This window comes from Argentina silus (genome assembly GCF_951799395.1).
Source record: "Argentina silus genome assembly, chromosome: X".
Lineage (NCBI taxonomy): Eukaryota > Metazoa > Chordata > Actinopteri > Argentiniformes > Argentinidae > Argentina > Argentina silus.
This window is the reverse complement of record NC_139653.1, coordinates 48,979,295-49,006,826: the sequence shown is the minus strand read 5'-3', so window position 1 is coordinate 49,006,826 and position 27,532 is coordinate 48,979,295. Positions and strand designations below refer to the sequence as shown.

Here is a 27,532-nt window from a genome sequence, read left to right as displayed (position 1 = left end):
GTGTATGTGTATGTGTGTTTATGTGTGTATGTGTGTGTGTGTGTGTGTGTGTGTGTGTGTGTGTGTGTATGTGTGTGTGTGTGTGTGTGTGTGTGTGGGGGGGGGGGGGGGGGTTACAGCTGACCTTTGGGTCTGAGCGTGCGGGAAGTGTGTCATCCGTAGCAACATGATGCTGAGTTTCTAATCTTTTGTGTCGGAGAGTGAAGTAGACTGTGGAACGGGAGGTTTGTTGCTTTCAGCAGCCAAGGCCGCTGCCTCCATTTTCCCCCTTCGTTTTCAGCCCCTGTCTAACACCCCTCCCTATTCACCCTTTGCTATAACTCTCCTAAAATTAGCTCAAATGCAATATCAATCAATAAGGTGAATTGAGTCCATCTGAGTGCAAGGATAATAGTTCATGTGATTTCAGAATGAATATCTTTTGTTTTTATAGGGTCTCTGATTTGCATAGGAATCAATTCCACACTGTGTGGATTAGGATGTCACTACCAACTCAGCAAATGTAATTTTCTCTTGATCCTGACAAACTCCCCAGTCCCTGCTGGTGACAAACATACCCATAACATGATGCAGCTACCACTCTCCTCATGATGTAGCTACTACATTTTTGCATTTGAGCATAGCAAACGGGGTGAATACTTATTGACTCAAGACATTTCAGCCTTTACTTTTTTATTAATTAGTAAACATTTCTAAAACATAATTTTCGCTTTGATATACGATATTTTGTGTAGATTAGTGACAAACAAATCTATTCAATCTATTTTAAAGTCAGGTTGTAACACAACAAAATGTGTGAAAAGTTTTTTTTGGGTGAATACTTACTGAAGGCACTGTACATTCAGACCTGCACTGTGTATCAGACCATTTTACAAGTTTGGGCAGTTTTTTGAAATACATATTTTTATTAATTGTCAGTATTTGTATTTGACTGGCCTGAACAAAAAAATCTATATATTTGTAACAATATATGTTAGAGAACTGTATTTTTGTATTTTCATGATACTCCAAATTCTTTTCAAGGTCATTATAAAGTAAAAATGTAATGTGTAATGAATCGTCCAGGAGGCAGAGGACAAAATGTCACAGTGAAGATGTGTCACCCAGTTCTAGGGCTTCATAGCTTGTCTGTGGCAGCAGGTAATTAAGTCACCATCAGACCTTGACAGACATGAGAGGCACATAAAGGGATATTCCTAGGCTGAACAGCCGGCCCTGATTGACAACCTGTCTGTCTGTCTGCCTGTCTGCCTGCCAACATGTCTGTCTGTCTGTCTGTGTGTCTGTCTGCCTGTCTGTGTGTTTGTCTGTCTGTCTGCCTTCCAACTGAGAAGAAAATAAGCCTTCCTGACATCACTTCCTGTCACCTCAGCCACAAAGTCAGTGCTGCTGCTGGCCAGGATATTCTGTATCTAGACTTCCTGGATATTCTGTATCTAGACTTCCTGCTACTTTGCTTGGTGCTGCTATGTAACGACATCATGGAGCACACGGATGTTTACCTAACCGGCCGTATCCGTCAGGATAGGAGGTATAAACAGCTTAGAATGTAAAATGGCTTCATAAACTATCAAAATCAGTAGGGCGTCCATGTCAACCACAATGGTGTTTGAATGAGTAGTCTTTTGTTACAATGTGATTCAATGAGGTGAGGTTGGAAACGGAATGTCTGTGGGAGAGTTATTGCAAACAGTATGACCACATGCAACAGGAAACAGCCTTATGGCTATTCATAGAGCTTCAAGATTAAAGAGCGATAAGCATGATATAATACCATTCCTAACCATTTTAACAGCAATTGTGTATGGCATACAGATACAGTAACTGACATGACACATTGTTATAACTGCAGGTTCTGTGAATTGTCAATATCAATGTGGTTGTCGAACTGTCATAACAGGAAACCGCCACTATGTGATGCTTATGATGGCATTATGAAGGCTTAATGTCAAGCCATCTTAGGTGCAATGATACCTTTGCCTTTCAGCTTTGATTAAACATGACCGCGGGAAGCAGTTTGTATATTTATTTCATGTTTATTCTGTTAAAGAAAGGCCTCGTATTCCCCTAAAACCTTCGCCAACAGATCATTAAAAAAAGAATATTTAGAAAAATATACATTGATATTAGAACTGAAAACATTAAATGCTTTGTTTATTCAAATACACATTTTGCATATTAGAACTATGAAGAGTCAAGGTTTTGCTTCGAGCTTGATTTTGAGGTGAAAAGGACAACAGATATCCCAACAGAACAAAGCGCCTGTTATTTTCAAAACCCTTTAAGCTTGTATACATTCAGCAATGTACTCCTGAGAGTAGAGTTAAATGAAAGGGTCAAGAGGAGGTCTAAGAACGTACTAAATCTCTTAATCTCTCTCTCTCTCTCTCTGTCAGTCCATCATGTCCCCCTCCATCTGATAGAGAAGAACAGAAACTATAGAAGGTTTTTGTTAAGACTTTCCCACTCCTGAGACATAAGGCCATAATGTCACCGAACTAAAGCCACTGTATTTAGACTGAGAGACTAAAAAGACAGCTGAAAAGAACTTCCCGTCTTCTGATTGACCTCAAAGTTCAATCAGAAGACGCCATACGCAAAGTCAAAGTGTCACTGTCCTTTCTTCCTTCATCTTCTTGTAACACCATCTCTCCGTTCGTCCACGTGCTCTGTCCTTCATCGACACATCACACATATCTCTCTCTCTCTGTGCTTTTCCTGTAACATTCACAGACTTTAACCCAAAAACATCTGCACTCAAAACTACTGCCCCTCTCCCTCAGTTCCATATCCAGCTAACCCATACATGATATGCATCCTTCATGTAGTCAATGATGGCCATTCATATGCCCTGTGCCTTTCCAGAACGTCATCGAGCATTCCTGCAAAGGCTGCAGAACTCCTCTGCCCAAAAGCCACAGGTTCCGTTCAGTTCTGTTCAGTTCCGCTCAATCTGGTCAATGTCCAGCTCTCCTCCCAGCTGGTAGATGTCCTTCTCTGTCCCACGCTCACCCCTCCAGAGGGTGCGTCTCTCCCCCACTACCCCTACCGGCGACCCGGCCCTAGAGTCCACGCTACATGCTGAGTCGCTATCCAGCTCCTCGTAATCCAGCTCCTCATAGGAGGAGTCCTCCTCGTCCCCACCCACTTCCTGCTGAGGCTTCATTCTGACGTCGGACACAGAGATGAAATCAGATTCCGATTGGCTGATGCTCCTGGAGGAGGGAGGGGACCGGCTTGATTGGCAGCTGTCAGGGCCAGAGAATCCAGGGCAGCTCAAGCTGTGGAAGGTCTGGAGTTTCTGTCAAGGAGAAAACACAGGGAAAGGAAAAAAAACTGGTTAACATTCGGATTAGATTAATATTCCTGTTTGATATCTCCATTTAGCTACAGTACATAGCTTAATTAAGCCATGACATACCGAGAGAGTCGTTGAGAGAAACCTGAGCTAATGGCTTCAAAGCGTGCAGAGGGTGTGTCTGACTCGTGTTTCACTTGGGGAGCTGAGCTCACCCTCCCACTAGGGGCCAAGCTATGTTAACTTCCTGGTAACAGCATGCAGACGCACAAAACACACATTGGGGGGGGGGGGCACAGCACACTACTGCACATACCACATAATCGCAAGATTCCTGGTTCGATTCTGACCCTCGACACGTCTTGCATGTCATCCTTCCTGTCAATCTCTACTGTCTCTATCCCAATAAAGCAGAAATGCCTTAAATAGTGGGATCAGTGGTCCTCTGTGGCTCAGTTGGTAGAGCGTGGCGCTAACAATGCTTAGGTTGTGTGTTCGATTCCCACTGGGACCATATATACTGAAAAAATACCCAACAAAAGGTATCCTCTCCATGCCCTCCTACTCGCCTGCTACAGTACATTGAGGAGAGTTTGCTGTACAGTGGAACACACACCATGGTGAAGGAACAACCCTGCCTAAGATTTTACAGGGTTAAATCCTTGGGCAAGGTGTGTGTGTGTGTGTGTGTGTGTGTGTGTGTAGCAGCTCCCTCCCACCCTGGGTGTAAACACACCGCAAACAGACGTCACAAACCCTCAGGAGTGGAAAGAAGACTCTGGGGTAGATCCAGGTTTACCCAGGGTGTGATCTCTCCTTTCAGAGACCAAAGTGTGTGTGTGTGTGTGTGTGTGTGTGTGTGTGTGTGTGTGTGTGTATAACAAACAGCCATTCCTCAGCCACGGTGTGTGAGTGAAACGGACTGCTTGGGTTCCAACAAAGTGTAATTAAGAGTGTGCGAGTGATTGTGCATAACAATGTCTGGCAGGTGTGTGCAGAGAGAGAGAAAAAAAAGAGGGAGAGAAAAAGAGAGAGAGAAAGAGAGAGGGTTTGGCTGTTATGTGAGAAACTGATCCTCCTACTAGTCTAACAACGCAATAGGCGTCAGTTTCCATAGACATGAGTGTGTTCCTGTAGTGTCCATAGACATGAGTGTGTTCCTGTAGTCCACACAGAACCATGATGATGGACAAACTGTAAGTGCTATAACTGCCCCCCTCTTACAGAACGACAAGAGCATTCGGGATAGTCTGGTCACACACACACACACACACACACACGCAGCAGTGGAGGAAATCGAAAGACGAGCTCATTGTAATGCATTGAGATCAAGTTTCAGCATAGTAAAATAAACTGCTTAATTGTTACGAGGAAGAGAGTGACCTAGCGCAGACGAACACAGACACAGAGGAGAGAAAGGGAGGGAAGTGGAGCAGGCAGACTTACAGACCAGCAGCAGCTCCTCCTGTATGCGTGTGCGTGTGTATGGTTAGGCTGGGATCCACCCCCCCTCCCCCCCCCACACACACTTACACACACGTTCCCTCAACCCCGCAGAGCCTGCAGCTCAGCTATGATCGCCATGTTTGCCATCCCAAGAATGGAGCGGAGGAGAGAAGGGGGAACGTGGTGCTGTCTGTCATTTTACGGGTCTGAAGCCCAGCCAATAAATCTCTCTCTCTCTCTCTCTCTCTCCCTCTCTCCCTCTCTCCCTCTCTCTCTCTCTCCCTCTCTCTCTCTCTCCCTCTCTCTCTCTCTCTCTCTCCCTCATCAACAGTTAACATTATTTTAACAGAGGCAAAAAAAAACAACACATTTTTGTGATCATCCTGATCCTACACCCTCTCCAAATAGCGAGAAAATCAGGCCCAACCTGACCCTGAAATTTAAAAGACACACACACACACACACACACACACACACACACACACACACACACACACACACACACACACACACACACACACACACACACACACACACACACACACACACACACACACACACTACTAGATTCCTTAACAAACATTTAGTTACGGCCCTACTGGTATTGAAGGGGGAGACATAAATTCTGCCCCCCTTCCTTGAGATACCTTCCTTGAAATCCCTTCCCCTGAAGGGCCAAATGACTGTGATATCTCTGTGATGTTTACAAGCTCTCTGGAATGTGTCCATGCTGTGGTGTCATCTGACTAGAATTGATAGGAAGAGGTCTCATTCGTTCTCCTTGCAAAAATAACTAATCGGCTTAATAAAACTAATAAAACATGCTTTTCTATGAAGGAATCTGTAATTGTGTGTGTGTGTGTGTGTGTGTGTGTTCATACTATTTCTTAAACTTTGTTGTGACCAACTATGTTTTAAAATGTATTTAACAGAAGGTTTAAAAGTATAATCACTGTTATGTCCCTTCGGGGGGTGCTCAGGGACAACTAACACTGGTTGTGTAATGTGTTATTAAGTAGAGCCTTGTGCGTCGGAAGCCATCACATAAGATAGGTAGGGAATTTAGACGATGGCCCTGGGGTGAGATACAAGTGTGACGGTACTAAGTTCATTGAAACAGTCATCTGTCCTCTCCATGCACACGTTTTAGAAGGTATTTTCAGTATATAACAAATTAATGTTCAAGTTTTCGTCAGAGTCTTTGGGAGCTGTGGCTTCCAGTAAACAACTATTCTATTGTAATCAATTTTTTTACCTTGGGTATGTTATTGTTCTCTCCTTGCAAGTTTTTCTTCCTGTTGATTATTGCTGTTGTATTTGATTCTTACTTGAACATTAATTGAGTATTGAATGAACGATAATAAATTATTCATTTGATTTATCCCAGTTAATGTCACACTGGTGTCTGTCTCACATTCTTTGTTTCAAGTGAAAAAGTGGATTCCTACAGCTATTAACAGTACATAGTCAAACTCCCTTGGTAACCCTTGGTATTGTAACTGCATTCCTATAAGGACCTACAGTATCTGCTTGGAAAATACTCTGTTACATTCCAGAAGTAACAGGTCTACTAGCAGACAATATTTTCAAGTAATACTGAAAGGGAAGGCAGCCATGCTTGACAGACCACAGATTGAAGGGAGGGTTGGGACAGACACAGTAGTCCAAAGACAGAGACAGGGAATCCTGGGGGAGTAGTCTTTAAATACATGACGCACGCACAGCTCCTGAACACGTGGGCCTATTCACTGTTTTTCCCATTTAGAGCTTATATCAAAAGTTCATCACCTAACCCCAACCCTAGAGACCCTAACCCCAACCCTAGAGACCCTAACCCCAACCCTAGAGACCTCTTCATCCCCGCAACCCCCCCTGTACAAGTTCTCTCCTGCTAATAAAATAAATAAATGTAAAAAAATGTATATATATATATATATATAGAGCCTACTAGCATTGCGACTGCCTATGGCCCCAAGTCGCTTTGAATGAAGGAGTCTGCTAAATGCCATAAATGTAAGTGTAAAAATGTCATCATCTTAAGGTGAGGCCCTGTAACTTAAACTCAGGTGAAGAAGCATTCATGTATTTTCACTTTTGGGAGAGGTGCAACCATCTATGCAATCAAAGTAAATGAGGATAGGCACACTTTTCTTGGACCATGATCAGCGAAGGATCACACAAATGTAACACATGTAAAAACGCCTCAGGGAGAATTCGGCAATCACATAATCATGCAATTATCCTTGTTACTGTAAGTCAAACTAGGCATAGACGTATTGTTTTCCGTGAACTAACGCACCCCCATGTTCAGGTCAACCATGGACAATGACCGTTACGATTAGCATAGGGAGGTCCTCCAATGACCAATGTCCTGATTAAACATGATTAACTGTAATTGAATTCCCTCAATTCTTCACTTCGTTGCGAGTCCAGCACAGTTCGTAACCTGCCTCAGATTGACAATGTTGACATGTCACTTTGCCAGCCAGCAGCCCGTCCTCTCACACACACACACACTCACACACACTCACACACTCACACACTCACACACTCACACACTCACACACTCAGCCAGCAGCCCAAAAGCTGTCCTCTCTCCTCAACCCTGAGACAACAACACATCTCTCTGCTCATGTCTGGTGACCCTTGACCCTTTCACTCCTACATTACATTTACATTTTATATTTATGGCATTTAGCAGATGCCTTTATCCAAAGCAACTTACAACAAATACATTTGTTTAAGTAAGTGAATCATCTATCCAACAGTCATCATAAGACAAAGTAATCAATGCTCAGACCAGGGGCCATAGGCAATCACAATGCTAGAAGGCTTTTTTTTTCTTTTTTTTGTTAACAGGAGAGAACTTGTACAGGGGGGAAGTGGGGGTGAAGAGGTCTCTAGGGTTGGGGTTAGTACAGGGGGGATAGCGGGGGTGAAGAGGTCTCTAGGGTTAGGGTTAGTACAGGGAGGGTAGTGGGGGTGAAGTGGTCTCTAGGGTTAGGGTTAGTACAGGGAGGGTAGTGGGGGTGAAGAGGTCTTAGATGGATGACTAGCAGGGTAGCAACCCCTCCCACCTGACGATCAGTTAACGACCAGACAAGTTTCACCACTCACTCAATCCCAAATGTATTAGTCCTGGTCCAGGGTGAGCAGGAGTTAAATACCTGGCAGGATAGTGTTTGGGCCCTCCCACTGAAGATCGAAAGCACTTCACAGCTATTGACTTCAAACAGGTGGCTTTCAATAGAAACTACTTATCAGAGCTTAAGGCAAAACAAACAAACTACATCTGCAATACCCATCATCCATAGCAATATACAGGCTGTACATGTCACTCCCACAATCTTTGATTCACACAGAGGTGAGAGGTGCACACACACACACACTCTCACACACACACACACTCTCACACACACACACTCACACACACACACGTTTGGCTGTGTGCTATGTGAGAAACTGCACACTAGTCTCACCTCCTAAGGCTCATTACTGACCCCCCCCCCCTTAGTCTAGAGTCCTTTTGTGACACACAGTACTCTGGAGTGTGAGAGACTAGCCACAGGTAGAGTGAGTGTGAGTGACTAGCCACAGGTAGAGTGTGAGAGACTAGCCACAGGTAGAGTGAGTGTGAGAGACTAGCCACAGGTAGAGTGAGTGTGAGAGACTAGCCACAGGTAGAGTGAGTGTGAGAGACTAGCCACAGGTAGAGTGAGTGTGAGAGACTAGCCACAGGTAGAGTGAGTGTGAGAGACTAGCCACAGGTAGAGTGAGTGTGAGTGACTAGCCACAGGTAGAGTGTGAGAGACTAGCCACAGGTAGAGTGTGAGAGACTAGCCACAGGTAGAGAGAGTGTTAGAGACTAGCCACAGGTAGAGTGTAAGAGACTAGCCACAGGTAGAGTGAGTGTTAGAGACTAGCCACAGGTAGAGTGTGAGAGACTAGCCACAGGTAGAGTGTGAGAGACTAGCCACAGGTAGAGTGTGAGAGACTAGCCACAGGTAGAGTGTGAGAGACTAGCCACAGGTAGAGAGAGTGTTAGAGACTAGCCACAGGTAGAGTGTAAGAGACTAGCCACAGGTAGAGTGTTAGAGACTAGCCACAGGTAGAGTGTGAGAGACTAGCCACAGGTAGAGTGTGAGAGACTAGCCACAGGTAGAGTGTGAGAGACTAGCCACAGGTAGAGTGTGAGAGACTAGCCACAGGTAGAGAGAGTGTGAGAGACTAGCCACAGGTAGAGTGTGAGAGACTAGCCACAGGTAGAGTGTGAGAGACTAGCCACAGGTAGAGTGTGAGAGACTAGCCACAGGTAGAGTGTGAGAGACTAGCCACAGGTAGAGTGTGAGAGACTAGCCACAGGTAGAGTGTGAGAGACTAGCCACAGGTAGAGTGTGAGAGACTAGCCACAGGTAGAGTGTGAGAGACTAGCCACAGGTAGAGAGAGTGTGAGAGACTAGCCACAGGTAGAGAGAGTGTGAGAGACTAGCCACAGGTAGAGTGTGAGAGACTAGCCACAGGTAGAGAGAGTGTGAGAGACTAGCCACAGGTAGAGAGAGTGTGAGAGACTAGCCACAGGTAGAGTGTGAGAGACTAGCCACAGGTAGAGTGTGAGAGACTAGCCACAGGTAGAGTGAGTGTTAGAGACTAGCCACAGGTAGAGTGTGAGAGACTAGCCACAGGTAGAGTGTTAGAGACTAGCCACAGGTAGAGTGTGAGAGACTAGCCACAGGTAGAGTGTGAGAGACTAGCCACAGGTAGAGTGTGAGAGACTAGCCACAGGTAGAGTGTGAGAGACTAGCCACAGGTAGAGTGAGTGTTAGAGACTAGCCACAGGTAGAGTGTGAGAGACTAGCCACAGGTAGAGTGTGAGAGACTAGCCACAGGTAGAGTGTGAGAGACTAGCCACAGGTAGCCACCTATCTTGTTTCATGTGTGTTAAATAAAACAACTATTTAAAAAAGTAATCTTTCCTTCTTCCAGCATTGTGACTGGCACCTGGTCCTAGCATATAATTGTTCTTATGATGACTGATGTATAGATGTATTCACTTACTTTAAACAAATTTACTCGTTGTAAGTCAAGCTTTGGATAAAAAATGTAAATGGAGAGGAGTACACTCCTCGTGCATTCCTGTACAACTGGTGTGAATAATGAACATGTGCTTGGTTTTCCCCTCTCAGTGGCTGGCATGGACAGAGGAAACAAGCTAAGCTCCATTACCCAACACTTGTTGATCCACCCGTGGGTGAGAGAGGGGGGGGGGGGAGAGAGAGGGGGGGGGAGAGGGAGAGGGAGAGGGAGAGAGAGGGGGGGGGAGGGAGAGAGAGAGAGAGCAAGAGAGAGAGAGCGAGAGAGAGAAACAGACAGAGACAGAGAGAGAGAGTAGAGAGTGAGAGACAGAGAGAGAGAAAGAGAGGATGCATTTGAGGAGACAGCTTTTAGACTGGGACTGCATTCATTCACAGCTGAACACCAAAAAATATGGGGGTGTGGGTGTTCAATGAATGTTCTGCAACAAATAAGGCCATGTTCAGAACGTCCTCCATCTGTCCGCTCCCTCTGCGCTATTTCTGGTTCTACAAGCATCTCATGACTGTTCCATGCTTTCCTCTGAACACTAATACACGCCACGCAAGCACAAACAAGCCCCCACCGGGGAAGAATGTAATAGCAGCTAAAACAAATAAGAGCCGTCCCATGTCGCTCCCATACGAATAACCCGGTGAATCAACATCTGCTGGCCCCAGACGGCCAACGACTGGACGGAGGGAAGTAAAAGAGGGTTCAACCTCTGGATCAGCGGTTTAGCCAAAAATGATAACCGGAGCTGAGGTTGCCAGAGCGTGGCCGTGACCGAACACAAGGAATGCTTTCTTAGTTAACGGCACTTCCCTCAGGGAAGGCCCCAGTTAAAAAAATAACAATTAAAAAAAACACTTAAAAACGGACATACAGTGCCCTGCGTAAGTAATGGGACAGTGTGTAAGTAATGGGACAGTGAAGCATTTTTTCTTCTTTTGGCTCTACACCCCAAATGTTTGGATTTGAAATCAAACAAAGTTAAAGTAGAGATTCTCAGCTTTCATTTGAGGGTATTTGTGTACACATTGGTTTCACCATTCAGAAATTACAACTGTTTTTGCACAGTTCCCCTGTGTCAGGGTACCCAAAAGTGATGGGACAGATTCATCAAATGTCCAAATTAAGCACTCATGTTTACTATTTGGCTGATGCGACCTTTTGACCTCACCAGGCGACCCATTGACCCCACCAGACACTGGGTGTCTTCTCTGGTGATGCTCTGCCAGGACTGTACTGCTGCCAGCCATTGTTTTTGTTGTTCTTTTTAGGTATTTTTGCCTAAATCATCATCAGGAAATTAAATGCATGTTAAATTGGATTTAAATCTGAAGATTGACTTGGCCAGTCGAGAATTTTACACTTTTCGGCATTGAAAACCTAGTTGCTATGGCAGTACTGTTTTACCGTATGATGAAACACCATGTTTTCAGAGACAAGATGTTTTCTGTACACTTCAGAATTCATTCTGCTGCTGCTGTCAGCAATAAATCAATTGATCAATAATCAATTAAGATTGTAGCCCGTTCAAGTGCCAGCTCTGAGTTACTGAGTCATAGGAGGTTACCTGAGTTACCTGTCATTATGGGGACTATGCATAACAAGGGTTAGATACCAATATGTACACAAATAACATCAAATAAAAGCTGAGAATCTCTACTTTAACCTCACAGTAATTGTTTGGTTTCAAATCCAAAAGAAGAAAGAATGCTTCACTGTCCCATCACTTATACAGCTCACACCTTGCCAAGCTGTCATCAAAGCAAAAGGTGGTTACTTTGAATAATCTAAAATATAAAACATATTCTGGTTTGTTTAACACTTTTCTGTTTACTACATAATTCCATATGTGTTCCTTCATAGTTTTGATATCTTCAATATTAATCTACAATGTAGAAATAAAATACAATAAAAATAAAGAAAAAACATTGAATGAGAAGGTGTGTCTAAACTTTTGACTGGTACTGTATGTATATATACATATATATATATATATATATGAATGAGAGAGAGAGAGAGAGAGAGAGAAAAAAAGAGAAAGAAAGGCCAAGTTCACTGAACACTGAGCTCTCTAAGAACAGAGGGGTGTTTGTCTGAGTAAGTGGGTTTGTCTGCCAATGCCAACCTATTTATTAAGGTTGATTCCAAGGCATTGAGTCGTTTTTAGGCCAAGCCAATGGCTGATATGTTAATCAACATAACAAAAGGTTTGTGTTTGCATGTGTGTGCGTGCAAATCCATAGATACTAACCTGGTTCATCTTAACCAGGTCAAGGGATGGCCGTGTTTCCCGTGCGTCCTCAGGCCTCCTGCGTTTCATACCGATCTTCTTATCGTTCAGGACGCAGGGCTGGGACTTGCTCCGGGAGAGCCCCCCAATCCCCCTGGCTCTCTGTCCACGATGCCTGCCCAGCTCTGGGGTGGAGTCTGGGGAGCTGGCCCCTCTGTGGGGATCCGGCAGGCTGATCTGCTCATGGGACAGGGAGAGAGGCCGGAGGGATTGGTGGTGGTGGTGGGAGGGGGAGGCGTTGAAGAGGGGGTGAAGGGGCAGGCGTTGGGTGAAGCAGGGCAGCTCCAGGGTGCTCTCAGCGGGGTTGATGGAACGGGAGGGCAGGCTGAAGCTGGAGCTCCGCTGCATGGCGAGAAAATGGCCCCCTGAGACCCTCCCCTCACCACTACCACCTCCTCCTCCTCCTCCTCCAACTCCTCCTCCCCCGGGATAGCGCTGGACACTCCCCCCACTGTGGCACCTCCTCTTCTCCACCGCTGTCCAAACGCGGGACCCCTGCGGCCTCCATGACGACCCGTGGCATCCCCCAAACTCGTCGGAGAAGGAGAGGGAGCGGCACTGCCGTTTGCTAGGGGGCGCCGCGGAGGCAGCGGAGGGCTGGGGGTCAGCTCCACCTAGCTTCGCATCGGCCAGGTTCAGGTCTCGGATCAGGCTGGTGATGGCCGTGGCGGTGCCCAGCTCGTGGCTCCAGGTGCGGCTACTCCGCTGGGACTCCTCAGGCAGCACGTCCCACAAGCTCTCCAGGCTGGCACTGGATTGGCTGGAGGGTATCCCTCGGTGGATGGCACAGCGTCGCCCCAGATCCAGCCACCTGTCTGCTTCTGTGACACACAACACACAACACACAACACACAGACACCAAAAGGTATGTAATTTACATTACATTCATTTGTCTGACTGTTATGTCTTGCTGTCTTTGTCCTTATGTTGCCAAAGCCTCACATACAACTATCATGCCAGAGATACAGAGCACTTAGACCATGGTCAAGTCATAAAGTAACTAATCGCTAGGCTGGGCTAAGCTGCGTGGGTCATTCAATGGTCACAAACACAGATATACAGACAGACACACAGACAGACACACAGACATACATAAGGTTGTCTGCACCATACATCAACGGTAACTTTCTAGGTCTATTTTTCGTGGATGTAATTGAGGGATTAGGCTCAACAAACAGAACCAGCAGAAAGACTAGCCAAACCCTGAATGATTCAGACAGGAGATATGCAGTGTCGTTATGAAAGTAAATTGGGAGAAGGCGCGGAAAATACATAGAAGAATGACTCCATTGTCATTCAAAACAACAGTCCTATGATAGTGTATGACACAACAATAGAATAGAAGAATAAACAGGTCACTTCTGCCTATAAGTGGTGATTCTCCTCACCACCTACAAAGCCCTCAACAACATGGCACCCTCCTACCTCTCTGACCTCCTCCTCCAGCACACCCCTACCCGCAGTCTCCGGTCAGCTGATGCCGACCTCCTTGTCCCCATCACCAGAACTAAACACCGGACTGGGGGGACCAGGCTTTCTGCAGCCCCCACTCTTTGGAACACTCTCCCAAACCTCGTCAAATAATCCAGCATGCTCTCGACCTTCAAGCAATCCCTCAAAACCCTAACCCTAACCCTAAACACAAACACTTCAACAATTTTTATTGTTATTTTCACTGACTGTGCTTTTGTTTTCCTTTTTATTTATCTATCTATTGTTGTTCTCTCCATGGAATGTAGTGTATTTGAGTACTGAGGAAAACGCTATACAAAATAAATACATAATTAATATGAATAATAATAATAATAATAATAATAATAACAATAATAATAATAATAATAATAATAATAACAACAATAGTAATAATAATAACACCACACTGGTTGTGTGACCCCTTCTGGGCTCTATGCTAGCACAGACCTCTATTGATTCTCATGAAATACTTTTCAAAATCTTCTCGGCCAATTCTTGCACGTTGGTGGGCAGAATCCATTGTTGCAGTCCTAGAACTCGAACAATGTACGGGGGTAACAAGATGGCCGGACAAGAATGTCAAGAAATACAACAACAAATAAGAAGACAATGGAAAATAGGCTGGCTATGAAAACAACACAACCAAACAAACTTCCACCAAAGAACTAACGTCCTCAGCTCACCTAACAGCCTATGACGTGTACGTATATAGTAGGGCAAACGGACCACTATCACGTATATATCAATGTCATATATATATGTACAGTACCAGCCAAAAGTTTGGACACACCTTGCCAAGAGTGTGCAAAGCTGTCATCAAAGCAAAAGGTGGCTACTTTGAAGAATCTAAAATATAAAACATATTCTGGTTTGTTTAACACTTTTTTGTTTACTACATAATTCCATATGTGTTCCTTCATAGTTTTGATGTCTTCAATATTAATCTACAATGTAGAAAAAAAAATAAGAAAAAAAATAAAATAATATATATATATATATATATATGAAAGAGAAAGAGAGAGAGAGAAAAAAGAGATCCCACTAACGTCAATGCTAACAATAGGTACAGGAGCTGAGAGACATGTCCCTTCCCTGTGCAGTCTCCTCTTCCGTATATACAACAGACGAGCTGACAGACTCTTATTTACAGTAAGTTGTCTTTTAACACGACGGCTAATTATGAGTGTGACATTCACTGAGCCTAAAGGAAACAGCTGACAGACACACACACACACACACATATACACACAACATTCAATTAGAGTCAATTCCCCTGAGTGTTGTGTCAAGGCAGGTGCACACTGTATGATAGAGAGAGAGAGAGAGAAGGAGAGAGAGAGAGAGAGAGAGAGAGAGAGAGAGAGAGAGAGAGAGAGAGAGAGAGAGAGAGGGAGGGAGAGAGAGAGAGAGAGAAGGAGAGAGAGAGAGAGAGAGAGAGAGAGAGGGAGAGAGAGAGAGAGAGAGAGAGGGAGAGAGATGAGTGACAGATGGAGAAAAAGAGAAGTGAGAGGGGGAGAGTGACAAAAGCAGGATAAACAGAGAGACAGTTACAGAGGAGGAACAGACAGAAGGCTGGGGAAGGGAAATGAATGCTGACCAACAGGGCATAGATACCGAGAGACAATGTGTTGAAAAGCAAAGCTGATAACATGACAGCTGAGGCCGCCGAGGGGGACTTGAGGTTTAACACCGAAACTACGCCAACACAGAAACAAGACCGCACCGTCATAGTTGAGTGTAATCTGTGAGATTGAAGAATCGGAAATAAAACACACTGAAGAATTTGAGGACGGGGGTCAAAAATGAGACATACATTTATTCCCAATAATTAGTTTTTAATAACGGTTATGGAATGCGCTGACACAAACATTGATCTGATGACAGGATAGGCTGTGTTTCGTAAAGGGAAGCTGTCTGAACATAATTTCGGCTACACTTCATAACGGGAGGCTATATTCATGAAACGTCAACAACTAATATGCATTTAATTTTTTTGCGTCAACAATGTTTTTCTAGCCTAAAATGCGATGCCGAACCTTTTCAATGTGTGCAGGGTGATTTTAGCAATTTTTCTACTTTTTAGGATGATTGAGATTATTTGTGAATTTTATATTTGATATACGATGAGCTCATTTCTCTGCATCTACTACGCCTCTGCAACGCTCGAAGCGTAAAACTATGGTGCTTCCAGCGAGCCTAGCTTCGTAGACGTGCTGCTTTCGCATGCAGTCTAGCTTGTCTCGTAGATCACCGTGAGTTGTTAAACTGCGGCTCACGTCAAGCAGATGTTGCGGTGCCATGACGGCGTTGGTACAGTGGGAGAAGAGGAAGGGAGGATGGTAGGAGAAGAGGAAGGGAGGAGAGGAGGAAGGGAGGAGAAGAGGTAGGGAGTAGAAGAGAAGAGGAAGGGAGGAGAAGAGGAAGAGAGGAGAAGAGGAAGGGAGGACAAGAGAAGAGGAAGGGAGGAGAAGAGGAAGGAAGGAGAAGAGAAGAGGAAGGGAGGAGAGGATGAAGAGAGGAGAAGAGGTAGGGAGTAGAAGAGAAGGGAGTAGTAGAGGAAGGAAGGAGAGTAGGAAGAGAGGAGAAGAGGAAGGGAGGAGAAGAGAAGAGGAAGGGAGGAGAAGAGGAAGGAAGGAGAAGAAGAAGGAGAAGAGGAAGGAAGAAGAGGAAGGGAGTAGAAGAGAAGAAGGGAGGAGAAGAAAAGAGGAAGGAAGGAGAAGAGGAAGGGAATAGAAGAGAAGAGGAAGGGAGGAGAAGAGAAGAGGAAGAGAGGAGAAGAGAAAGGTGGATAGTCTGAATGAAGAAGAAGAGGAGGAAAGGTGCACTCACCCACAGTTCCACAGGAGAAGAGGGTGGTCCCTCTGCTCAGGGTGTGGAGCTCACGCTGTGGATGGACAGACAGACAGAAAAAGGTAAAGAGGGCATGGTTTAACTCCAGGATTATCCAGCTCTGGCTCCTCAAGAGCACACACACACTTTTTTATTTTTTTTTATTTTTTAAATGGGCCCAATTTCTGTTAAATGCATTTCACCCAAATTGCCTTATTCAAAACAGCCCTTTTATGCCATCGACTGCCGAGGGCCAATGGTGAGGCCACATAAATGAAGTTAAGTCCTTGGAAGCGAGTAAGTCCTGCCAACAACGACAACAGCTGGTACTGTAGAGGTCCTCTGCTATGAGGCCAAGGTCTGATTATGCTCTGAAGGTTAGCAGAGCGAGAAGCACCTGTAAGGTCTTTTCAGCCTTTCTGTTGCTACCCTGAAGTGGTCTGCTAACTGTTACACTTACATGTACATTTTAGCCCTGACATTTTGCAGAAGCTTTTATCCAAAGCGACTTACAACAAATACATTTGTCTAAAGTAAGTGAATCATCTATACATCAGCTGTGGCCTAACTCATTCTAAGACCCACTAACTAACGGCCTGTCTAACTAGGGTCCTGGCTCATTCTAAGGCTCACTTTTGTCGATGGCTTTTGTGGTTATCCACTCATGTAATTGTTAACCTATTGATTTCACATACTAGTGTTTAATGCCAAAAGCACAGCAGGCTTATATTCGGAAAGCAAAAATTGTCAACAGGTTTTTTTTTTTTTTACATACTGTAGCTGGAAGTCTCAGGGGTTACTTTTTGCTTACCAGCAATTCAGAGTCCTTGGACCTTACATCATTGACAGCCTTCTTCTTTTCCAGTGTTTTTTTGAAGATGATCACCATGGTAACACACAGGTCTGTTCCAGTGTTTTCCAGTGCAGGAAAAGGCCATAGGCAGCCACGTTTGTCATGAGCGGAGGGTTGAGTGAGTTTTGGGCAGGCTGGATCGGTGGAAGACCTCCCATCTGCAGAGTGTCCTAGTACAGGTAGCCGCTCTGGAAAGATCTGTCACGCTTCAGCCAACCCTGTACAAAAACATAGAGGGTGAGAGATTTATAAGTACACAAACATAAACATGGTGATTTGCAAAGGTGTTTGTTTTCTCACATTGCAATGGTGGCAGCAATGCCAGGACTGAGTACAGAGATGGATGATGCGTGTGTGTGCATGTGTGTGTGTGTGTGTGTGTGTGTGTGTACATGGGCAGTCTAAAGGCACACATATTCTGGACAGTATGTCAGCCTGATGTGTGTGAGCATGCCATAGCAGTAGTTGGTGACCTTTTTCCACCATACAACACCGTGTCCCCAGGCCTAAACACAGCCCTGGGACAGGCCTAAACACAGCCCACTGGGATGGGCCTAAACACAGCCCACTGGGCCTAAACACAGCCCTGGGACAGGCCTAAACACAGGCCACTGGGACGGGCCTAAACACAGCCCTGGCACTGGGCCTAAACACAGCCCTGGGACAGGCCTAAACACAGCCCACTGGGCCTAACCACAGCCCTGGGACGGGCCTAAACACAGCCCTGGGACGGGCCTAAACACAGCCCTGGGACGGGCCTAAACACAGCCCTGGGACGGGCCTAAACACAACCCACTGGGCCTAAACACAGCCCTGGGATGGGCCTAAACACAGCCCACTGGGCCCAAACACAGCCCTGGGATGGGCCTAAACACAGCCCTGGGACGGGCCTAAACACAGACCTGAGACGGGCCTAAACACAGCCCACTGGGACTAAACACAGCCCACTGGGCCTAAACACAGCCCTGGGATGGGCCTAAACACAGCCCACTGGGCCCAAACACAGCCCTGGGATGGGCCTAAACACAGCCCACTGGGCCCAAACACAGCCCTGGGATGGGCCTAAACACAGCCCTGGGATGGGCCTAAACACAGCCCTGGGATATTATAGTATAGAGGCATTGTATATGTACAGCGTGAAAAATGTGTGTTGTACACATGTGGCTACGAGACACAAAGAGGAAAAGATGGAGGGAAACGGAGGTTTCATCACTTCACTACACACACATACGGTATGTTTCACTTCAGCAAAACAATGTTGAACTTTTAGTCCACCTCTTGGAACTTTTCACTCACAACACAGAAACGAATCGTACACATTAGGAGGATCATCCCTACCCTGAACTTTGATCGACAATGGCCTTGGGGTTCCTTTAAATCTCCCCTCCCATCGCCACCACACAACAGACAAATATGGAGGGTACAGAGTGAGCAGGACATGGTGGTAGAGGCTGGATGCAGGAGGCAGACCAGAAGGGAATGTTCTTCTTTATCAGGCCTTCAGATAACTTCACTGATTTGTAGTGACATTGAGTTATGGGTGAGCAGTGTGTGTCTGTGTTTTTGTGTGTGTGTGTGTGTGTTGGACTCAGAAAAGGGAAGGACCAGACCAATACCACTGAGAAAAGTATGTGGGATTCTGTGTGTGTGTGTGTGTGTGTGTGTGTGTGTGTGTGTGTGTGTGTGTGTCTGTGTGTGTGTGTGTGTGTGTGTGTGTGTGTCTGTGTGTGTGTGTGTGTGTGTGTGTGTGTGTGTGTGTGTGTGTGTGTGTGTGTGTGTGTGTGTGGAGTTGGCAAGGGGGGGTCATGGGAGAGGGCAAACCCTAGTGAGAACTCAACCCTGGGGCCATATTTTACTAATGATCCAGCTCCACAGCATGGAGAGCTGAACCTTATCTTTGGGGCTGAGGAGGAGTGCTGTTCGCCACGATATTTGTCAGCGAGCGCATTGCTTATAGACACCCCCCGTTTCACTCGTTTTTGCAGACCACAAGCTGGTAAACAAACTCTGCCCATTCAACAAGTTACAGCTACTTGTGCTAATATCTGTGGTTTCTTTCTTCATAGTTGATAGTTGTAACATGGCCCCTGTAATTCCACACATGTTGTATCATGTTTCCTTTCTGAGCAATTACACCACAGACTCTCTGGCTCTGGAACAGGTTGAGATAGGGGGGGAAAAAGAAACACAGTAAACGTCAATAATTCGTTAATCATTGAATCAACAAAGCTAAATATGGTCCAAATCCATAGCGAATTTAATACCAAATAGTAATCTTAACCAGATTTTCTTAATTCGCGTGAGTTGGGTCTGGGCGCAGGTCCCTTAGCTCTCACCGACAGATGACTCAGGAGGGCACTTGAAAGGGCAGCACTTATAGTGGCACCATGCCCAGGTTGAAATCCGCACGGGCAGATGATAGCCCATGTGGGGCCCAACAAAGGTGCTGTGTCAGTTTGGTGTCCCTCGCTGATTGGATTCAGTACTTGTGAGGAGCGCCATAGTTTGATCAGTGACCCCCATTGAATGAGGTTTCCTCGCCCCTGACAATCATGGGAATAGACCAACTGAATATCTTGATTGACACTTTGTGGCTCTCACAGTTTCACTGCATCTGATTGACGCAATGGGGTGGGTCCAGGCTAAAATAAAATACTGGATCTTCAATGACAACAGCATTGGGGTCGCCCGGCAGAGAGTTAAAATGTTGACGCAAACAACGATTCATTATTTATCCTCTCATCAGGAGGTGTTTTTAGTCTCGAAGTGAGGGGAAAAAAAGGTATTTTCAAGAGAAGATTTAGTCTGTGTGAGCATTTCAGGGTTTAATCCGGGCCAGCTCTTGAGAACAAGGCCATAAAATGGGGCTGGAGAGGTCATGGCATACCAAGGCACCCCCAGGCCATCACCCCTGCACCCACTGGCTGAACACAAGGACACCACCACCGTCACGCCAGAGGAGCCTCAGGAGAACATCAACAAAGCAGGTTTTCATTCAATCAGACTTGGTTTTACTTGATTGGCTTGTTAAAATGTTTTTTTTTTGTTTTTTTTACTAGTTCTAATGGTGTTTCTGTAACAGCGGTCGGTGACCATGAACTTGTACAAAAAGACTGTCTTATCTTCAATTCTTGAGTAGTTTATCTCAGAAAGGCATCATGACAAGAGTCCAATGGGAGAAAAACAAAACAGAAAGAAACAACTTATTAGAGAAAATACTGTTTCTCTTTCACACACACACACACACACACACACACACACACACACACACACACACACACACTTCCCCTGTGGTCACAAGTCACGGGTCTATTTTAGGGTATTGGAGAGCAGCAGCGTCTTCAGTAGCTAACATGTGATAAGAAAAAAACCCCAGGAGGAAATCCACAACGCCTTGTCAGAGCCTATCACACAGCTGTCTGATCCTGTGATCTGTGAGAACCCACTGCCTCCGTCAAAAAACGAGAAACAGTCAAATAATGCAATATCCCATCATGACTTTACTTCCACATTCAATATTGATGTAATGAATCCAGGCAGTGCATGTAGGCTACTGATATTGTTCATCGTGATCCTCTGTGGCTCAGTTGGTAGAGCACGGTGCTAACAACGCTTAGGTTGTGGGTTTGATTCCTGCTGGGACCGTACATACTGAAATGCATGCACTCACTGCAAAGTAAGTCGCTTTGGATAAAAGCGTCAGCTAAATGGCATATATATTATATTATTATTACATATACAGTACCAGTCAAAAGTTTGGACACACCTTGCCAAGAGTGTGCAAAGCTGTCATCAAAGCAAAAGGTAGCTACTTTGAAGAATCTAAAATATAAATCATATTATGGTTTGTTTAACACTTTTTTGTTTACTACATAATTCCATATGTGTTCCTTCAGAGTTTTGACGTCTTCAATATTAATCTACAATGTAGAAAATAATAAAAATAAAGAAAAACCATTGAATGAGAGGGTGTGTTCAAAGTTATGACTGGTACTGTATATATATATATATATACACACACATACATATACATATATACATATATATATATATATATATACACTGTACCGTACTGTATATCATTTAGGACTGTTAATGATCCTCATTGGATCATTAACTAGAATATGAATCCTTCCTGAACTGTGGTGTGCAACAGATGTGCCACCTCTGTTCATCTCTTCGACTTCCCCATAACAACTGCCAACACCAGAGTAACTGGTGGAACATACATTGCAGTACTGGGTTACTGCAGGCAACTTCAATGCACCAATACAGCATCCTGATTGGACGGGCAGATCTGCTGCACAGTGTACTTAACACAGCATGAGTATGTGTCTGTGTGTCAGCGTCAACACAGCATGAGTCCTGTGAGTGAGTGTGAGTGTGAGTGTGAGTGTGTGTGTGTGTGTGTGTGTGTGTGTGTGTGTGTGTGTGTGTGTGTGTGTGTGTGTGTGTGTGTGTGTGTGTGTGTGTGTGTGTGTGTGTGCTACTACAGTCACTCCATGCTCTTTAAAACTGATTTAGGGTCAGCTCTCTCTACATCGGTCCTGATTGGTCTATACAAAGAATCCAGCCCAGAATGCAGTGTTGATGGAGGTTTGGGCCCCCCGCTGCCCTCTGGAGTGACCCTTGCATGCCAGGACTCTCCACACATCAGGTAACCCACTAATTACGATAAACACTCTCTCTCTCTCGGTTTCTCCAATTACCCATGACCACCTGCTCTATGCACACTAACCAGACCCTATAGAAACCCGCCAGGGATACATTACAAGAGAGCCTCCAGACCCAGGCATGATGGAGAGCCCCTCACAGAGCTCCATCTGGGGGACCACTCCAGAGCTCCATCAGGGGGACCACTCCAGAGCTCCATCAGGGAGACCACTCCTATGCTGTGTAAATAGGTGACGTTGTACAGAGTAGTACTGCCCCGCAAGGTAGTTACATAACATACCGCGTTCATGACAAATGTGAGCTTTACCCATTCAACTACACATTAATCTACCACTGGTTTGGCAACAGTGTGTGTGTGTGTGTGTGAGAGAGAGAGAGAGAGAGAGAGAAATAGTCTTTTCTCTAGTAAGGTGTGTTTCTTTCTGTTTTGTTTTTCTCCCTTTGCCTGTTGTCATGGTGACCAGTCTTCTTTCTGAGATAAACTGCTCATCAAGACTGAAGATAAGACAGCCTTTGTGTAGAAGTTCATGGTCACCGACCATTGTTACAGAAACACCATTAGAATTAGTAAAAAAAAAACTTGCCATTAGGTCTACAACTTGTTCTTATGCTTACATTCTTTCACACCAAAATTAAGGATTGATCACATCCAGGGAGATAAGAGAACTGGCAGTTGATAATCAGCTGATCTTGCAGTCATCTGCCATCTTGTCTATCTTAATGTCCTGCAGGTTAGACACAGTGGCAGATGTACCTCCTGACACATCAATAAGGGAAGACAAATCAATATCACAAGATATGGATTGCCAGACGTTGACTTGAATGTGACATAAAAATGCATCAAGATATCTGTTGTGGACACAAGATGATTGTCAGAGCACACTTACCCTATCCTCACTACTACCATGGACAGAGTAAAACCATATACATTTCATGGGAATCACTTAGCATTACAAAAATAGTATTTTAGGATCGAGGGAAATGACCTTCAGAAATTTGTGAAGCAAAGCCATCTTTGCAGAGATACTGTGAAACCCAGTATGGAAGGCCATTGCTTTAACACTATGGAAAGCATGTTCTACTCATATGACAAATAAGGTTGTCTGCACCATACATCAATGGAAACTTTCTAAGTCTATTTTTTTCGTGGATGTTAGGCTCAACAAACAGAACCAGCAGAAAGACTAGCCAAACCCTGAATGATTCAGACAGGAGATATGCAGTGTCGTTATGAAAGTAAATTGGGAGAAGGCGCGGAAAATACATAGAAGAATGACTCCATTGTCATTCAAAACAACAGTCCTATGACAGTGTATGACACAATAATAGAAGAATAAACAGGAGGTCACTTCTGCCTGTAGGGAATTCAGGGACAAGATGTGAAGAAGTCCTCCATTGGTAGTTGCCTAGTGACTCGCCACACAAACACACAGAACAGACACACACACTCACACAGAACAGACACACACACACACACAGAACACACAGAACACACAGAACACACAGAACACACAGAACACACAGTCTCCAATCTCTCTGTCCAGTTCAATCCAAGCCAAATTGGCTAATCTAAAATTCTCCAGACCTCCAAACGGGGCATGAGACTGTGATTGGAGGTATGGAGGTGCAAGACAATTGAATAACAAGACATGCTTCTTTTTTTTTACAAAAACGATAATAGGTCCCTTAGGGTAGCTGTGAACAACATTGGAAATCTAACACCATGTGAGTGAGGGGTTCTCGTTCAGTTCAACACCACATCCTCTTCCTGGCATGCATTCAGTGAAAGGCCCTCAGCAAATGTGCCTAAATGGTCACAAACACTGTCAATTATTGGACAGGGGGAAGCCATTCCAGACTAGCTTCGAGGGGCTTATCAACAGAGAGTTGTGGAGTGATGAGTCACTGACACTAGGTTTACAGATGTGGCACTGACACTAGGTTAGGGATGAGTCACTGACACTAGGTTTACAGATGTGGCACTGACACTAGGTTTACAGATGTGGCACTGACACTAGGTTTACAGATGTGGCACTGACACTAGGTTTACAGATGTGGCACTGACACTAGGTTTACAGATGTGGCACTGACACTAGGTTAGGGATGAGTCACTGACACAAGGTTTACAGATGTGGCACTGACACTAGGTTAGGGATGATCAAATCTAATCTAATTTTATTTGTCATTTATGTTATCACAAACAGTGAAATGTTTTGGGATCTTGCTCCACACTCAACAACAATCAAGTCACCAAACAATCAACAATTCAATAATAAGTAATAATTGAGTCACTGACACTGGGTACAGAGGGTGTCTGGTTACTGGTGGGGGGGAACAGAGGGTGTCTGGTCACTGGTGGGGGGTACAGAGGGTGTCTGGTCACTGGTGGGAGGTACAGAGGGTGTCTGGTCACTGGTGGGGGTAACGTGTGTTGGCAAGTCAGTGGTCGCAAGTTTGAGGCTCGGTCAGAGCAAGTTGAGTTGAAGGGCTACTGTTTGCAACAACTTGACGCCTGTTTCATCTCAACAACAGCCTCTGCAATATCTGACACAAACATACTGCAGGCCTACCCTTATCAATATCTGGGGTGTAATTAGATGCTACAGCTGGGCATTTCATTACGTCCTTGCCTGACTCTTGCAAGCTGAACTGAGCCTCATATCTTCCAAGTGCATGAGTGAAAACACAGTTTGCTGCAAGCAAAAGGAGAAAACAAAAACCAGTACTGGAGGGGAGACATTCCATAAAAACAGACACACTTTAATTGCCATCAAGCACAACAGCAAACTTAGAAAAAGGCATTAAAAAAAACACACGAAGCCCTCCAGCCTAGTTCCAGTTCTTGCATTTCCAAGAAAAAAATGTTACACTTTAAGCATTTCCAGGTAGTTTCAGTCTGGCGATCCTGGTGCAAAAAACAGAGCTTCCTGGTATTTTGTTAAAGACATCCGCAAAAGATCAACCATCTCCCCCCACATCATAACCAGAGAGGAAAAAACAAATGCTCTAACAATAACCTGACTCCCAAAGGAAGCAAGTCAAGCTGGTAGCCAAAGGGCACCATTGTGACAATATGTGGATTTTATTCACAGTGTATGCAATGCTCACTATTTTAAACTCGAAAAGCATCACACACCAACTTCAACCCTGATCCAGAAACAATGCAATCAGACAATACAGCTTTCTCCTGTCAGCACTTAAGAGTAGGCTCGATCTTACCCTTTGTTTATTTTTGTTTGGAGCAGAAACAAGAGTTGCTAGAGCGCCTAGACACTGAAGAAGAAGTACCCTATCCAGAACAACGACTGTTCCCATTTGCAACTGGCGACTTTTCCCACCAGTCTATGGGTTGCACCCAATTCAGGAACAAAAACACAGCACATGGGGATCGCATAGCGAAATGTCCTTGTGCTCAAAACCCTCCTCTACTAAACCACAACCCAGAGGGATGATACTAATTACAGATAGAACTCATCCAGATGTAAGGCTGAAATGTGTGTGTGTGTGTGTGTGTGTGTGTGTGTGTGTGTGTGTGTGTGTGTGTGTGTGTGTGTGTGTGTGTGTGTGTGTGTGTGTGTGTGTGTGTGTGTGTGTGTGTGTGTGTGTGTGTGCGTGTGTGTGTGCGTGCAAGTGAGCAGGGGGGCAGGGGTGACTGTCATGGAACACAACAAGATGAGGTAGGATGACCACTCTGCCCTCCCAACTGGTACACAGGTTCGACTGACAGTAAAACACTGTAAAACCTAGAACGTGAGTGAGTAAGTGAGCAGGAGTGGAACAACATTGTACAACTCCCGGCATGCCTACAACAGAACATCTCCAGCTCTACCTTCCCCCTCTGGATATGTGGGGGGCCGACCGAAACGAGCAGGAGCCTTGAATACAGGGTTTTGTCCAAGTCACCCAGGGACAGCGCAGCGCAATACGGCTATCCTATCTATATAATAGTAGCATACAGTTAAGTGAAGTCAGGCGCAACGGGAAGCTCTAGTTAGTATAAGTCAGCGTCTCATTTGAAAAACGTATTTCTCATTTTGGAGTAGACTGAATCTGAAATAGGCCTACATAAAACATACGTATATTATGGTTACAACTAATCTGATGTAATGATGAAAGTTACAATGATAGAGAGAGTGACAGGCAGAATTAACAGTCAACATGTTTGTGAAGTTGCATTTGTTATTTTGTGCATTGTTGACAAACAACATAGTCAAAGACTGCCCACTATGTTAGTATCCTCGGCTAATTGTTTAGAGAGTATCAACAGGAGTCAAACGAGGTTATTGCACATGATTGATGAATAGGCTAATTCTTAAGAATATAGTTTCAGAATATAAAAAAACAACACTATAAATTACCATTATTCAACTCTCAAGTGACTGCCAGGTCAAGTAAACTTTAGCTACCTATAGAAACTACTTTGGATAGCAAGTACCAGTAAGAGCATAAGAAAATTGTCAAATGGCCCAGTCATTAAAAAAAACTGCGATGTCGGGATTAATTCGTGCCTTAGGTTATTACCTGACAAGCAGCGAGTCTGTCGAAGTCAGGACATCTTCGATTTCTGCAACAAAGGACCAGAAAAGTATGCGGGTCCTCATGCACACAAGTCCTAAAACTGCGTTGCCAGCAAGAGACTGGGCAACTACAAGATTCATCGCACTCGCTGGGTCCTTTAGCCTGAACATTGTATCAACATCCGCGTACAGCCAAACCATTTCTCGCTAAGAGGGGGGACACAGGCAATAGACTTACTCACTGGTGTACCTCATTTTACCAAGTCAACTGAATATGCACTGCTTAACAACGCAATTTGTTTGATATTGTATTCCCTATGCCAGAGACATGAATATTACCACATAATAGTATTTTATTGATAGATTATTTCACCCCACCAAATTGGCATCGTCTACTCGTGTGCGCTTTAGTTTCTACCCAAAAACAATTACAAACGTATAACTCGGTAACAATGTGACACTGACCATATGCATTTGTTGTTTCAATGTTACAAACTGTGTCTACTTGATAGGCTATGTAATGACATTTAGAGTCCATCCAACCTGTTCATGCTTCATATAACCGCAAACCAATGAAGTGAAACTGATTTCTTCAAATATGGATAATTTACACCAAAATACACCAAAATCAAATACCCTCAAACTTTTAGAATGCCGGTTTATTTGTGGACGTTGTTTTCTTACCTTTAGCAGTCATGTGCTAGGCTATTCTACTTCATTACAAAACGTCTTATAAGTAGTATTAGCAAAAAATAATATGTCCATGTAGTGTAGACAGAGAGATAGAAAGACAGACACTGAATAATGTCATTAATAGATTTATGCATATGTAAAGCTGAATTAGCTGACTGAGAAGGTAACGCTGGGACCTGGCCAGTGGTTTTGAAATGTGGCCATGGGGACTCTTTCCCACTTCCACATACTTCCCACCATGGAAAACACAGCTACATGCAGGAGTAATTCAATCAGTGCCCGAAAATCGTATTAGGAGGTTTCAAACAGTTTCCAAGGAGATGGAACAAAAAACATAAATATTTACTGTATCACACTTGAGACTGAGGTGAAAGCAC

The 27,532-nt window shown here is 44.6% G+C and overlaps 1 protein-coding gene across 1 annotated transcript; it reads right to left on the bottom strand.

Annotated features, from left to right (window-relative positions):
* Positions 1–782: 782 nt before the first annotated feature.
* On the bottom strand, positions 783–26,586 carry LOC310823112 (protein FAM53B-like). The gene is made up of 5 exons (XM_083695850.1): positions 26,467–26,586; positions 17,230–17,489; positions 16,419–16,473; positions 12,078–12,937; positions 783–3,301 (listed from the first exon to the last, which is right to left on the bottom strand). Exons 2-5 carry the CDS (start codon positions 17,305–17,307, stop codon positions 2,939–2,941), a joined length of 1,356 nt encoding a protein of 451 aa, XP_083551976.1. The 5' UTR covers positions 17,308–17,489; positions 26,467–26,586; the 3' UTR covers positions 783–2,938.
* Between the last annotated feature and the right edge of the window lie 946 nt (positions 26,587–27,532).

Coding starts and splice junctions, on each gene's coding strand:
- LOC310823112 (XM_083695850.1), bottom strand. CDS start 17,307: ATGGTGATCATCTTCAAAAAAACACTGGAAAAGAAGAAGGCTGTCAAT. Junction 16,474..17,229: donor CCAAGGACTCTGAATTGCTG/GTAAGCAAAAAG, acceptor GTCCATCCACAG/CGTGAGCTCCACACCCTGAG. Junction 12,938..16,418: donor CTTCTCCTGTGGAACTGTGG/GTGAGTGCACCT, acceptor TGTGTGTCACAG/AAGCAGACAGGTGGCTGGAT.